General features: G+C 36.8%; 1 protein-coding gene across 1 annotated transcript; it reads left to right on the top strand.

The window, feature by feature from the left end:
- Nucleotides 1–1,381: 1,381 nt before the first annotated feature.
- Nucleotides 1,382–13,835, top strand: LOC311306876 (semaphorin-7A). Its single transcript, XM_084435488.1, has 14 exons — nt 1,382–1,624; nt 3,762–3,901; nt 4,253–4,309; nt 4,938–5,033; nt 5,884–5,980; nt 6,539–6,646; nt 7,309–7,448; nt 7,530–7,705; nt 8,061–8,169; nt 8,357–8,558; nt 8,727–8,842; nt 9,070–9,242; nt 9,341–9,396; nt 10,522–13,835. Exons 1-14 carry the CDS (start codon nt 1,546–1,548, stop codon nt 10,866–10,868), a joined length of 1,896 nt encoding a protein of 631 aa, XP_084291614.1. The 5' UTR covers nt 1,382–1,545; the 3' UTR covers nt 10,869–13,835.
- Nucleotides 13,836–14,107: the final 272 nt, after the last annotated feature.

Raw genomic sequence — 14,107 nt, 5'->3', positions numbered from 1 at the left:
TTTGTAATATATATATACACACAATAAAAAATAATAAACATACTGCACAGATATGAAAGTGTGTGTGTGTGTGTGTGTGTGTGTGTGTGTGTGCGCGCGCACACACTCGTAAATTTATTCTGTACAGTATGTTCCGATCTTCCTGTTCTGTACTCACTGATGTGAGGACTTATTTGTGCCACCACTTTGACCAAAATATGTTGCTTATGCCTTTTGGCCACTAGCTGGAGCCAAAGAATGACATATAAAAGAGACAATAGCCTGTAGGCTAATATACAAAACTGCACCAGAAGCTTTAAAACTGATGTCAGTTTACACAGACATAATTTGATTTTGTGATAAATGTAGGAGATTTTGTGGTGCCAAATAATCTACAATGAATGGAAGAATGGAAATATGTTTCCCGGCCCACTCTGCCACTGATGCAGTGAGCATTGGCTTGTCTGAGCTCCAAGAGTATTGATGAACCTGATGAATAGGACAATAACATGGGCAAGATGCAGAGTGAGCAGATTCTTATAGCTGATTCTGTCAAGATCTGACAAAGCAAATTTAACAGTTCACTGAAAAAAACAGATAATGGATTACTCGGACAGTGTATCACATGCATCTTAAAAGCATCTGTAACAACAGTTCCCACAGAGCCATGGTATTGCTAATGAACATGACTAGGCCTACTTTGTTACAAATTTCATTATTTTATATATATATATATATATATATATATATATATATATATATATATATATATATATATATATAGGATTCTGAGATTCTTACAAATATATCCAAATTTGACCAACTTAATGGCAATTATTGCAAGATAATGATTATTATTACACATATAATATGTATACACACCATCTGTCAGAATACTCGAATGTGATTGGCTGGGAGGTGTGGGTTCAAATAGTGTAATGCACAGGTAGTTCCAGTCAGTCAAACCACCATTCTATATTAATGCACTGCTTTCATTGAAGCACACCACGCACACTACTGCACAGACATACGCAGCACGCACATTCTCTCTCTCTCTCTCTGAGATATATCTTTATATTCTATAAATTGCCATTAACTTATATGCAGGATATTTTTTTGTGAAGGTTAAAATACTGGGTATTTAACATCTCCCCAGAAATGGGGGGACATTGGCCCTATAAACATTTCTAAATGTTTAAATGTTATAATGTTAGTAACACCCCTGTCTAAATGTAAATTATAATATGTAGGCTATATATGATCTACAAACTGAAGTGTATTAAAGTGGAATGTCAACGCATGAATTAAAATGCATTAAACTACTAAATAAAGTGTTTAGCTCACTGTGTGGTTGTCAATCCGCGTGAGCGCATGTCTGTTCGCCCTTTTCTCTCTCTTTCAGAAGGTGTGACGTGAAGGCAATTACCGCTCAGATTCTCACAGAGGTCTGAGGGACAAGGCAGCGACCGCTTATCACACACACTTCAGGCAAAACAACACCATCCTTATCTGAGACGAGGCTTATATTAACGTGTCGTCACTCTAATTGAAGCATCACTCAGCAACATGAATCAACTCATACTGGCGACTCTGTTCTCTGTGGTTTTGGCCGAAAAATCACCCCGGCTGAAATTTACCGTGATGGGTAAGGCTTTATTTTCTTCAATGATATAGTTTAATTCTGCTATGGATTCTGTGGAGAGCTCTGGAATTTTCTCGTTCTCATGTTCTGATGTCATGCTTATCCTTACTGAAGCAGAAATTACAAATCTTATTTTCCCCTCAAGAAAAAAATGCTGCGTATTAAGTCGGGAAGTAGAAAAAAAAAAAAAAAAAAAAAAAGAAGTCAAATCGCAATGTTAGTAGGCCTACATTGATGCAAGCTAAGATGAGGCACTGACTGCTTTACATTGCTGTTTTGAAAACAAACAAAAAACAATTGAGGCTCACATGCACGTCATGACTTCAGATCATGACGTATGTGTGATATTAATCATGGTTAAGAGTACACAAGCCTAGACTACAATGAAAAAATACAGCAAATGCGTCGCGTTAATTACTGACGTTGTACAAATTAAGAGTATAGTGCCGATGCCAACATATAGCCTATGCAGCCTGTTACTGATGGTTCATACAATGATGCTGGAAAGATTTCTGCCTGTGTAGTCATAGTAACATCTCCTGAAGATATGTTAATGGTGTATGGGTTGGTCAAGAGCGAGTGGTCTGTAGTAAACAAGCACATGAATCTTTCTGGAGGCTACTGAATAAGTAATTTTCTGAAACGATCTTTCGCTTTCTATCTAAACTTGTAAATGCATTGAATGACATTGCTGTTTTGAAGCAATTTTCCTGTTGAATACGCAGCAAGTGGGTTTGTTTTAAGAAAAGCATAGGACGCAATCTACAGAGCTGCAATGCAGGTGTGTGAGCTAACGGGAATGATGGCACTGCAGCAACTGATGCATTTCCAAAACACAGGGTACAACATGCGATCTAGGGAAAAACACACTCGCATTTGCAGGATAGCCCATGGAAAATTCCACGAAACCCACCGTTATAATTTATTCCAAGCACGTTCACAGACTTCTATGTCGATACAAACGGTATGGGTCATGTATTTGTTTAAAAACATCAACATGTCTCACGGCCATCCCCTCAGTGTTACGGTATACTAAAACCTCTCACAAATACACATAATATGAGAAACCGTGAGAGCCCAATATAAGACACCATTGAGCTTGTTGGTTTTGACCGCCCACTTCAGCACCACGGACAGCGACCTCTTCAATTCAGCGCACGTCTTCAGCAAGGATGCGATCGGGAGACAAATTCTCTGATGAACTAAAGTGTTATGGAAAACGAGAGCTGTATATGCAAATAGAAACCGGCTCAGACTGGTCTGCAGGCTTTTTCGACCTCTTCAGCCCCCCCTTCGAATAGCCAGTTATTGATTGTGCTGAAATCTACCAGCGCAGACCGAGACAAACACCTGTTGCAACATGCATCGTGAAGTGAAATAATCGTGAAGCTCCGCTTTATATAATGAAACAATTATTTCAAATTACAAAACCATTTTAATTTTACGGTTACCCCTGACAACCACATTTGACAGTATTCTCCAATTGGGTATAATGAAAAACGCCCACATTAGCGGCTAAGGCATTTAAGCTAATCATTTAAGATCTGTAGTTCTCAACTGGTTTTGCTCTAAACCCCAGATTTTACTGTGAAAATCAAGTGATAGCATTTAAATAATATGATATAATATTTAACATAACATTTAACAAAAGCACAGGTCCAACAATATGCAAAATGATTTATATAGAACAGTCTAAAAGGAAAATTGACAGTTTTGTTAATGCACACAACAGCAAAAATGTGATGACCAACACCGGACTATGTTATACTGAACTATTACTATAAAACCAAGTGATGATTGGGACCAAAACACTATAAAGTCTGGATGCACAGCCTTTGATCTCAACAACAAAAGATAGAGGAAGCATTTATTGCATTTACAGTGGCTCATAAAAGAAGCCATTATTTTTTATTATTTCGCGTTTGCTATATTATATCGCGTTTACACATTTTTCATGGCTAATTTTGTTATTTGTATTGTTTTTTCCGTGTGGCCAATTTTTTAATTGCAACCCACCCGCTGAGAACCACTGATTTAGCAGATGTACATTATTCATTTGTGCAATATGTGAACATATACAACATGCAAATGTCCAAATCCCTGTTTATACACTGCATTTCTGCATTTCATTTGTCTTTAGAATCCCCTAGGTTTCGCTTCATGAAACCGGAGAACTACACGACGGTTTACCACCAACAGGAAACTGATGTCCTGTATGTGGGGGGCCAAGGGGTCATCTATAAGCTCAGCTTCACTGATAAAGGAGTGCATGACAAGCAGGTAGGGAGGATGACACCATAACCTGGAGCTAAAGTAGATCTATCACTGCTCTAAATCCTGACCTAGATAGCTGGTACTCGGCAAGTAGCAAAACTGTGGTATTATTTATGGAGCAGAACAATGTCTTATAATGGAGGTAATACTTGTGGTTGCATAAAAGCAAGCTTTTCTTTGCAGTGGGGGATAGTTATAGCTTCTTATCATTTTACTGCAGCCATAACATTTTATGTTCTGTTTTCTCATTGTAATTATAGAATATACAGTAGCTATAAAATGAACGAGAACAATTCATTCCTACATTATTATGTATGCAAGGCTGCATGATTAGTAATGGTGTTGATGTGCTCACAGATCCCTGTGGTAATGGATGAGAATGCAAAAGCGAAGTGTCTCTCATCAGTATGGAAGGTAAGAGAGACAAACCCACAATATTCAGTCAGTTCAGACCTCAAGCTGGTTGGCATTTCAAGCAAAGAAAAGGATTATCTTAACTCATTTAAACCGTGCGATTATTTTCACTCACATATCTTACTGTGCACAAGAAGTGACACACAGTTATCCATTTCTCATAAATCCACTGTGTGAATTACACACATCAGGTTAAGCTGGATTATAATAAACAGTGAATTCTGAAAATGACTTTAATCAGAATATTTATGAACATATTTCCCAGACGCTCCTCAGCCTGGCTGGATTCACTGCCCTGGTTCAACATCTACAGAAATAGTCATCCATGCTGAGCAGGTCATCACTCAGAGTTGACTGAATGAGGCTATTTTTTAAGGGTAATGGCACAGACAGAAAGCCAACACATGAGTGATGGGCTTCTTTAAAATCAAAATAAAGATAGTTGTTAGGGTGTTTATGCTGAAGTTACAAATGCAATTAGTACAGAAAAAGGAAAAGGAAAGAGCCTCTCCAAGCCCACAATTAGATGCCATACTGTATTTAGCAACTATATTCTTTCTATAATTTATAATATATGATGTCTGTATGTTTTGCATTGACACATATCGTGTTTTTCATCTTTCTATAGCAAGAGTGTGATAATTTCATCTCAGTCATTGAGAAAGTCGGTGATTCATTCGTGGTGTGTGGGACAACAGCGGGTTCTCCTAAATGTTATCTCCTGGTAAGATGCCTTACCTGCCATTGTATATGCAACTCTCACAGTCCAGAAGCAGTTTAAAGTCTATCTGTAAGCAAACCACAAAAGTGTTTAAGATTAGGACATGTTCCTCTTTGATCATTTTTAAGATACAGTCTAAGGCCCTGTTCCAAATGGCACCCTAAACACTCGCTCGCTTCAGTGTGGGCTCGGCATCGAGGGCGCATATTGGCTGCAAAGGGGGCGCTCGTGAGCACCATACTGAAACCTAAAATAACAACCTGCGGTCTCATGAACTTAATGGACATGTGCATGTGGCAGCCATTGCAGGTCAACAAGACTGAAAGTACAAATGAAGTATGCCATTTGGAAAAAAAGGGCCTAAAATTGCAGAAACAAACAAAAAAATAGATGTGCACACCACACCTGCTTTATTTAAAATAATAAATTATGTTGCGAAGACACTTATCAAATATTACTCATAATCTATTTCATTCGCTTTAGCATTTTCTGTGGTTACATGAGAAAGCGAAGGAGATAAGACCAGTTTTCCTTCTGAGCTCAGCTGCTTTGACAAATTCCAGGCTGTTTATTTAACCACTTCTGTATTATTGTGAACATTTTTATAACCTTTGTGTGTCTCTGCCGTGGGTGTGATTTATAACCGAATCAACATGAGAGACGGTGCTTAGATTAAAATGAGAGAACTGAAAGTAGTACAATAAAATGTGCGTTTGACATCCTGAAATGTGGGACACACATTTAGTGGATGAATAATATTATGTAAAAAAAAAGTGTTCTGCTAAAAAGTGGTATGATTTGTGCTCCAGTGCTCCAGTAATTACTAAATAATCACATCATCTCTCTCATCCAGGTAAATGACAGTGTACTGACAGAAATGCCGGCGGAAACAGTAGCGTCTAACATCTTGGCACCTTTCCCTTCTCAGCGCTCCATCAGTCTGTCAGCAGGTAAATAGAGAGAGGAGAGGAAGGGAGGAAGGGAAAAGGAAGGAGATAATGCAGGAGAGAATGTTTTGTTCATATTTTTTATTTAGTTCTTTCATTTGAATAGGTATTTGTTTCTGAGGTAGAGCAGACTGTAATGTGACATGCTCAAAGCTTCAAATCTTGTCAGATCTCTGTGAAAATACAGTGTGTATCAGAGGAAATGCAAAAGAACAAATTTCAAAAAGATCAACACTCCCTGTAGTATATGACAAAAAGAGATCTTGCCCTTTTCTTTAGTGTTTTAAATGTCAGATACAAAGTTGGGTATTTCATATGCCATGTAAGTTAGCAGAGCTGAAAGGTCAACACTGATTCTGAAAGAAATTGCATGTCTCAACAATGTCTCCATTGTCAGAAGGAAGTAGTTCGCAGTGCGTTGCAGCCCTCTTTTTTTACTTTGAGTATCAAAGTATTGCAAACATTGCTAAATGTAAATCAAAGTTTCAGAATCTTTGATTTGACAAGACTATAGTCACAGAGGTTTGACTGATGGATATACTTATCTCTCTCCTTATTTAGATGGGAATCTGTACTCTGCTCTGTCAGCGGTTGCAGGACAGACTGGCTCTATCCGTCGCACATATGGCTCCAAAAAACAGCTGAAGTCAGAGAATAAATGGCTACAGAGTGAGTTGACTGTTGTTATCTATACTGCATTAGCAGTTTGGAGATTGTCTTGATGGACTGAGCTAATGGATCCTATGGTATGTCAGCTTAAAACAGAGTTTGTTTAAAAACCTGACCAAAAGTTTAAAACAAGTTCCTTATGTTCCCTTGTGTAAACACAGTAATATTGTGGAATATTATTACAATTTAAAATATTTTTTTAATATGTTTTAACATATAATTTATTCCTGACTGTGATGGTAAAGCTGAATTTTCATCAGTCATTACTCCGGTCTTCAGTGTCCCTCAGAAATCAGTCTAATATGTTGATTTGCTGCTGATTTCTTATTATTATCAATGTTGAAAATGGTTCTAATGCTTCATATTTTTGTGGAAACCATGATTTTTTTTTTTTTAAAGAACAACATTTGATTGAAAGATACTTTTTGTGATAATGTAGAAATCTTAACTGTCAAACTGAATCTTATGTCATTCATGCAAATTATTAATTATTTATAAACACTATATATATATATATATAATCTCATGAATGGCTTACTTAAATCTCTTTTAAACATCCCAAAAAATTATTTCAACTAAGATAAAGGTTCAAAAACTAATTCTTTATATACAACACAAAGAGTCTATGAAAATACTAAATCTGCTCTAACCCTCTCGCTCAGATCCCCAGTTTGCAGGAGCCGCTGTGATACCACACAAAGAGAAACTCAAAGATGAGATCTATTTCTTCTTCAGTGAGGTCAACAGTACAGCCAATCTAGATGAAGAGCCTTACAGGGCTCGGATAGGACGAGTCTGCATGGTAACACGCTCTTATTCCATTCCTGCTTCAGATACACTGCTGTCAGGACTCTTTCTGATAACCTTTGCATGTGTGGCTCAGGTTGATGAGGGAGGGCTTCAGAATGTGCTGCCAAACTCCTGGACCACATTCCTGAAGGCACGTGTGATGTGTGGGAAAGCTGGAACTCCTGTGCAGTACAACAACTTCAAACAGGCCTTCGTTCTGGCCTCTGATCTCCGCACTGGGTTGATATATGGCCTCTTCTCCAATGCCTGGTAGGAAGACATTTGACATCATGCAGTTGGATAATGCCTTTGGCAAGACCACAAAATACATCTCTATAGATTTTTTACTCAAAACACTGATTGTCAGTTGTGCTTACTTCAAGCTTTCTGTTATATAAACCATACTGATCAATATTACATTTCTTTTTTCTGTTTTTCAATTTATCAGTTGGATATTTAATTGTGCATGCTCATTTCCCCTATTTTTACATTAACATTTACTGAAAGCTAATCTTTTAAAACATTCATTATTTCTTTACACTGATAAATGTAATCTTTAACAGATCTCAGAATGAATATCCATACTTGATTAAAATCTGTTTTTCATGTTTATGTCTTTCTACAGGAATACCACTGTGGTGTGTGCGTACTCCATTGAAGACATTGACAAAGCCTTTTCTACATCCAAACTGAAGGGCTACAACTCACCTTTAGCGGCCCCTCGTCCTGGAACGGTACAGCACACCGAAACATCAACCAACGGCATAATTATGTGCCAACAGATTCATTTTGTTATTCATATTATAACATTCTAAACATTTATTAAATTAACTTTGAATGTATTGATAAAATACTATCCTACAATTTCATAACACAAAGGCACAACCTGATTTTTCATTTGTGTGGTTCGCCTTTATCCAGTGTGCTTTCAGGAACAACACTCAGGCTCATAACCAGAAGATCCTGACTGTGATCAAGGATCACCCTGAGATTGAGGATATGATCTACCCGGTTGACGAAAATCCTCTGGAACTGCCAGTTCATGACCACTTCACACATCTTGTGGCAGACACAGTCTTGGCTGTCAATGATGAACACTACAGCGTCATTTATCTGGGCACAGGTATTCTATTCTACATTATCATATGCACTGATATTGTAATATCGGCTGATACTTATAAATAGCCGATTTTAACACTCTATACCAGAAAGAATAAAACATAATTTATTCTCATTCTATTATTGTTTTTCTATCTTTTCTAATGCTATTTTTCCTGTGTCTCCTGTACAGAAAGGGGTAAAGTCCTGAAGGTGCTCCATGCCATAGAAGGAGCCTTTATCATAGCACAGTATTCTTTATTCCACGATGATAGCCCCATCATTAACATGGCAATTGACTCTAAAAAGGTACTGACCTACATTTTAATGATGTGAACTCACACTAAAACAGGCCAATTTTAGCCTGCAGTGGTAGGACATATTATTCCACCGAAATATAATTATATATAGCTTTGAGTAACTATTTGCACAATACAGTGAGAGAGTAATTCAAAGGCTGTTCACATAGATATTTAAAATAGAGTTTGATAGGATCCAGATGGCACCTTTCACCTCTGAATTCTGCTTTTTACCAGGGTCATCTCTATATTGGCACAGAGCTTGAAGTGCAGCGCATCCCCCTGGCTGACTGTGGTCGCTACGGAGTAGGCTGCCGGGAATGCATCCTCTCACGAGATCCATATTGTGCGTGGGACAAGTCCAAGAGGAAGTGTACTGCAATCCCAGCAAACTACAACATTAGCACTGGGTACATATGCACTCACAAATATCACACAATGATGCATTACTGTTTTTCCTGACGAAGTAACCTAAGTTGAAAAAAATGTCTCACTATTTTGAAATCAGGACCCTTATTCAGACCCTTGACCACTCCAGTGCCTCGGTCTGCGGCGATGCTCCAGGTAAGTTGTCTTTGAGACTTTTAAAGGTGCCATTTTTCTTGTTGTATCTCTGAACCCTTTATGGCACTTAAGAATTTGAACGTTTTCAAACCAGTTTCAGCTTCTTCTTCCCAATGATACCCATTTTTGCAGTGTTTTCTAAATATAGTTTTTTTTATTCATATCACTTGCCATATAATATTTTTTTTCTGGATTCACTGACTTAACAGTATTTAATGCCATTGAATTTTTCTTTTTACGAGATACAGTATGACAAACAATTAAAACCCTAAGAATAAAAAAAAAAAAAGTAGCCTATTTGTAACCCTGTAATAATAGTTAAGAAGTGTTCTGTGTTCAGAAGAGACAAACATTAATAGTAGTATCATGTCTGCAGTATATTAATATTTTAATAAATATTTTTACATTGTTACAAAAAAATATTTTTCAAATAAATGCTGAACTTTCTACTCATCAATGAATCCTGAAACAAAACAATATTTATTTCCGTTTCCATATAAATATTAATCAGCACAACAGGTTTCGACATTGGTAATAATAAGAAATGTTTCTTCAGCACCAAATCAGCATATTAGAATGATTTCCGAAGGATCATGTGACACTGAAGACTGGAGTAAGGACTGATGAAAATTCAGCTTTGCCAGCGCAGGAATAAATTACAATTTAAAATCTATTAAAATAGAACACAGTTACTTGGAATTGTAAAAATATTTCACAATATTACTGTTTTACTGTATCTTTGATCAAATAAATGCAGCCTTGGCAAGCATAAGAGACATAAAAACATTACAAATCTTACTGACCCCAAACTTTTAAACAGTAGTGTATATATGAAATAAAAGTATTTGGTTACACTTTATTTTAAGGTGTCATTGTTACAGTGTAATTATATATTTAAGTACTGAGTAACATTAAGCAACTACATGTACTTACTATAGGGTTAGGGTAGGATTAGGATTTGGTTGAGGGTTAGTTGCATGTAATTATGCATAACTTACTGTTATTACTATGGTAAGTACACGTAACATATGTAACAAGGACACTGTAAAATAAAGTGTTACCAAGTATTTTTATTAAAAATTGTTTCAAATATACTAAAATGTTTTCTATAATTGTGGGATACAGCTCATAAGGCAGCTAGCACCATCCCCAAACCAGTTTTAGTGGATAAAGATGGACCGGTCCTGCTACCGTGCCCAGTGCGATCCTACCATGCCACTTACCGCTGGGAGAAAGACAAATGCATCAAGGAATATCCTTGCACCATCTCTGGCTCCTCCTGTGTGCTGGCATCCACCCCTGACCTGCCTCTGAAGGAGGGTGTGTTCCGCTGTCTGGCGGAGGAGAACGGTCTGCAACAGGAGGTGGTGTCCTACAAGCTAGTGTTCAACGGTGGACTCCTCTCCACCTCGCTAGCCTCCACCCTGGGGTCGGCTCTGCTGCTGGCTGCCGCGGCACACTGGCTCCTGTAGATCCAGTGAATCCTGAGGGGTCGGAAGGAAAACGAGTTTTAAGCTAAGGTCAGCGGAGCATGAGTACCTAGACCGGTCCAACTAAACTGCAGGGGAGCAGCTGGTCTCTATATAAACTGTGTTTCTTGTTTCTTATTCGGAGCAATTCTTTTCTTTGAAGGGCCGAGAAAATGCCTGAAATTGTCTCATTTTGCTAAATGCTTTATCATACCAAACACCAGTGTTATGTATTACATTAACTTATGTAAGTGTACTGTTTCATGCCCATCAGCCTAAACGCAAACATTTAGACTTATATACTGTATATTCAAATATCTATTACATGAGATGTGTACATTGCTTGCAAAATGTTAGTGCCATCTTTCAGATGTTTCAGAAGACTGCTTTGCTAACTACACTTAGACATGGAATCCAGATCAGTTCTTTAACCTGGTTAGTTTTCTCGTTAACACTTTATAGAAAGGTTCAATTACTTTAGTTGATGCATTGGGTATCATGAACTAACAATTAACAAAAAAAATTACAGTATTTTGTTAACTAGGTTAATGTTAATTTACAGCTGTTTAACATTTAACACACTGTAAATTCATGTTTGTTCATAATACATGAACTGCTGTTCATTTATACAGCTTGAAATGCTCAAAATATATTAGTGTAAGAAGAAATTAACTTAATGTGTACTGATCATTGTTAATTCACGTTACCTAATGATTTAACCAAATTGAACCTTATTTTAAAGTGTTACTTTTTCGTTGGTATGTAGAATTACCGAGGTACAAAAGCGAGATACATGCTGAAACATGAATATGCTGTTATAAATTTTTATTTTTTTCCATTGTGTGCCATTAGAACAGTTCTGAAGCCTTAAAACAAGGATGAGTCCCTTTAAGCTGTAAGGGTCACATCCTAAGCACAACCTGCAAACTGAGCAGAACCTGCAGAATCTGCTGGCTTTGTCTTTCCACCTGACACAGAATGTTATTTCAGCATGATTTCAGGAGTACATACAGCTGATTTGTTTGTGCCTGTTTAAGAAGTTTGAAATCACGTCACTACTAGAAATGTGAACTGCAAAAACGATACCGATACAAAACCAATACAGATTCAACTGCTTTTGCTCAGTGTGAACAGGAAGAATAACCAGAATCCATAAAACCAGATAGTTTATCTCGGTATGTCACTGTGTTTAACAGACATAAACTCTCTTGCATCCTTGATGCCTGTAATTTTCATGCTCATGACATTTTTACATTTTGCATTCAAATAGCCTAAGCTTCAGTACATGTGGTATGGAGTTGCATTTTGCAGTTGCAGTGTAAAGAGGCTTAATTATAATGTTGTTTTAACTGTAATGCTCTGCATATGCTGTTTTTCACCATTGCTGCCTATGGGAATAGAAAGCATTCCTGATGGATCTAAACAGTCATTCTGCACTAAGGTGTTCTGAGTGTAAATCTGTCACCATTTTACGTCATATCATTTTATTTGATCATCACTTCAGCGATAAAACTTTATCTTATACACATTACAGAAAGGGAAAAATAAGATGCTCATACAAGAACTTTCTAACTAGCACATAATCGTCTCTAATTGTCATCTGCACCTATAACACACACACATGCACCTCACCACTATTTTTGTTTCTTTCTCTCTCTCTCAGAGCAACTGACCCCAAATGCCAAATTTGTCTTTAACCTTGTTCTTTCCACACTGTATTTTGGGAGCAGGAGTGAAACAATGGTGTTATGAATGAATTGATTACTAATTAACCAGAAGTGCATTGTGTTTTCAGAAGATGGACTATTTTTTTTTTTATTTGTAGTTACGTCTTGTGCCATTCTGTTTCTTGCTCTACTTGTGACATAATCTGCCAATCTAATCAAAAGTTTGTTTTGTACTTCCATATGGATCTCTGGGTTGATGTTTGGGCATCACGAGATATTTAAAAAGTTTCATACAAGCCATGTAAATAGTCCAGGGACTGCCTGCAGTGTTGCTTTACACATTACTTATGCTAGCGTGTGCTACCTTTCTGTTTGCATGCTGAATGCCACAGCACTGTTGCCCTCTCTGTGTACTCGTCTGTCTCTTGGCCTAATGTGCTACACTGCACTAAATGCAGGAACGTTCTAGTGCCAAACCAATGTTGTGTCATTTTCATCAGAGAGCTTTTCTAACTTTTCCACTGTGCTTCAAAGCCAAACGTTTACCTTTCTGAGACACGTATAGGAGAATCTAGACACACACACACACACACACACAGACACACACACTCTAAATTACTTTTGGCAGTGTAAATGACACAGGGTCTTTCGATGTAGATCACACAAAATCAATACTGTAAACAACTGTTATGTTTTTTTTTTTATTCGTTTTTTACTCTGTAACTGGTGTTGCGAGGCCACTGTGTTTTTATTGTCTGTCATTTGCTATGCATTGTGTTTTTTGCCCGAGACTTGTGGCAGGGAGTGTTTTCTCATGTAGGGACGCTCAGCACGGTTTACTGCTCAAAGCATCTTGCAGTTGTGTAAGCTTGCACTTAATAATTCATATTTATAACTGGTTACCAGAATTCAGCTATTTTTTTTTTCTAAAAGGGTTGAAGACATTGTAAAATACAGAAACGTATAATTATACATTAAATGTTTCCCTGAATATGTGCATTAAAATAAATAACAAAAATATCTACTGTATTTATGTTTTTGATTGTTCATCAATGTTTTTTTTTTGTAAAGATATATGTATTTACTATTTTAACATGTACAGTACACACTGTGAAAAATGATCGCTGTGATTATTTATCACAACTTAAAATTCAACATTAGAATAAGAAGTAATGTGTTGTTTCAACTTAAAAAAGTACTTGTTTGTGCTTGACTTAAAATAGTAAGTTTAGTTAACTTTAGTTTAGTTGGATATTTAAGTTATCTCAACAAATTTTAAGTTAAGAATTGCAGCTACATTTTTACAGTGCATGGAACAAACTTGTTACTGTGCAGTTTGCGCTATTGTGGTTGTAAATGTTGCTTTTCACCAAACCATTCCTTAAAAATTATGAAATGTAGTCTAATGTAAATATTGGTTTAATCAACAGAATGATCTTTTTTTATTTAAATGGTAAACATGGCAAGATGGTTTCGATTGTGAAAAGCATTGTAAAATTTGTAAAATTTATACAAGGTTTAGTATTTCTTTATTAAACACACATTGAGTGTAGTAAAAAATGGTTTTGAGAACCA

This window comes from Rutilus rutilus (assembly GCF_951802725.1).
Source record: "Rutilus rutilus genome assembly, chromosome: 17".
NCBI classification, from domain to species: Eukaryota; Metazoa; Chordata; class Actinopteri; order Cypriniformes; family Leuciscidae; genus Rutilus; species Rutilus rutilus.
This window is presented reverse-complemented; position numbering and strand designations above follow the sequence as displayed.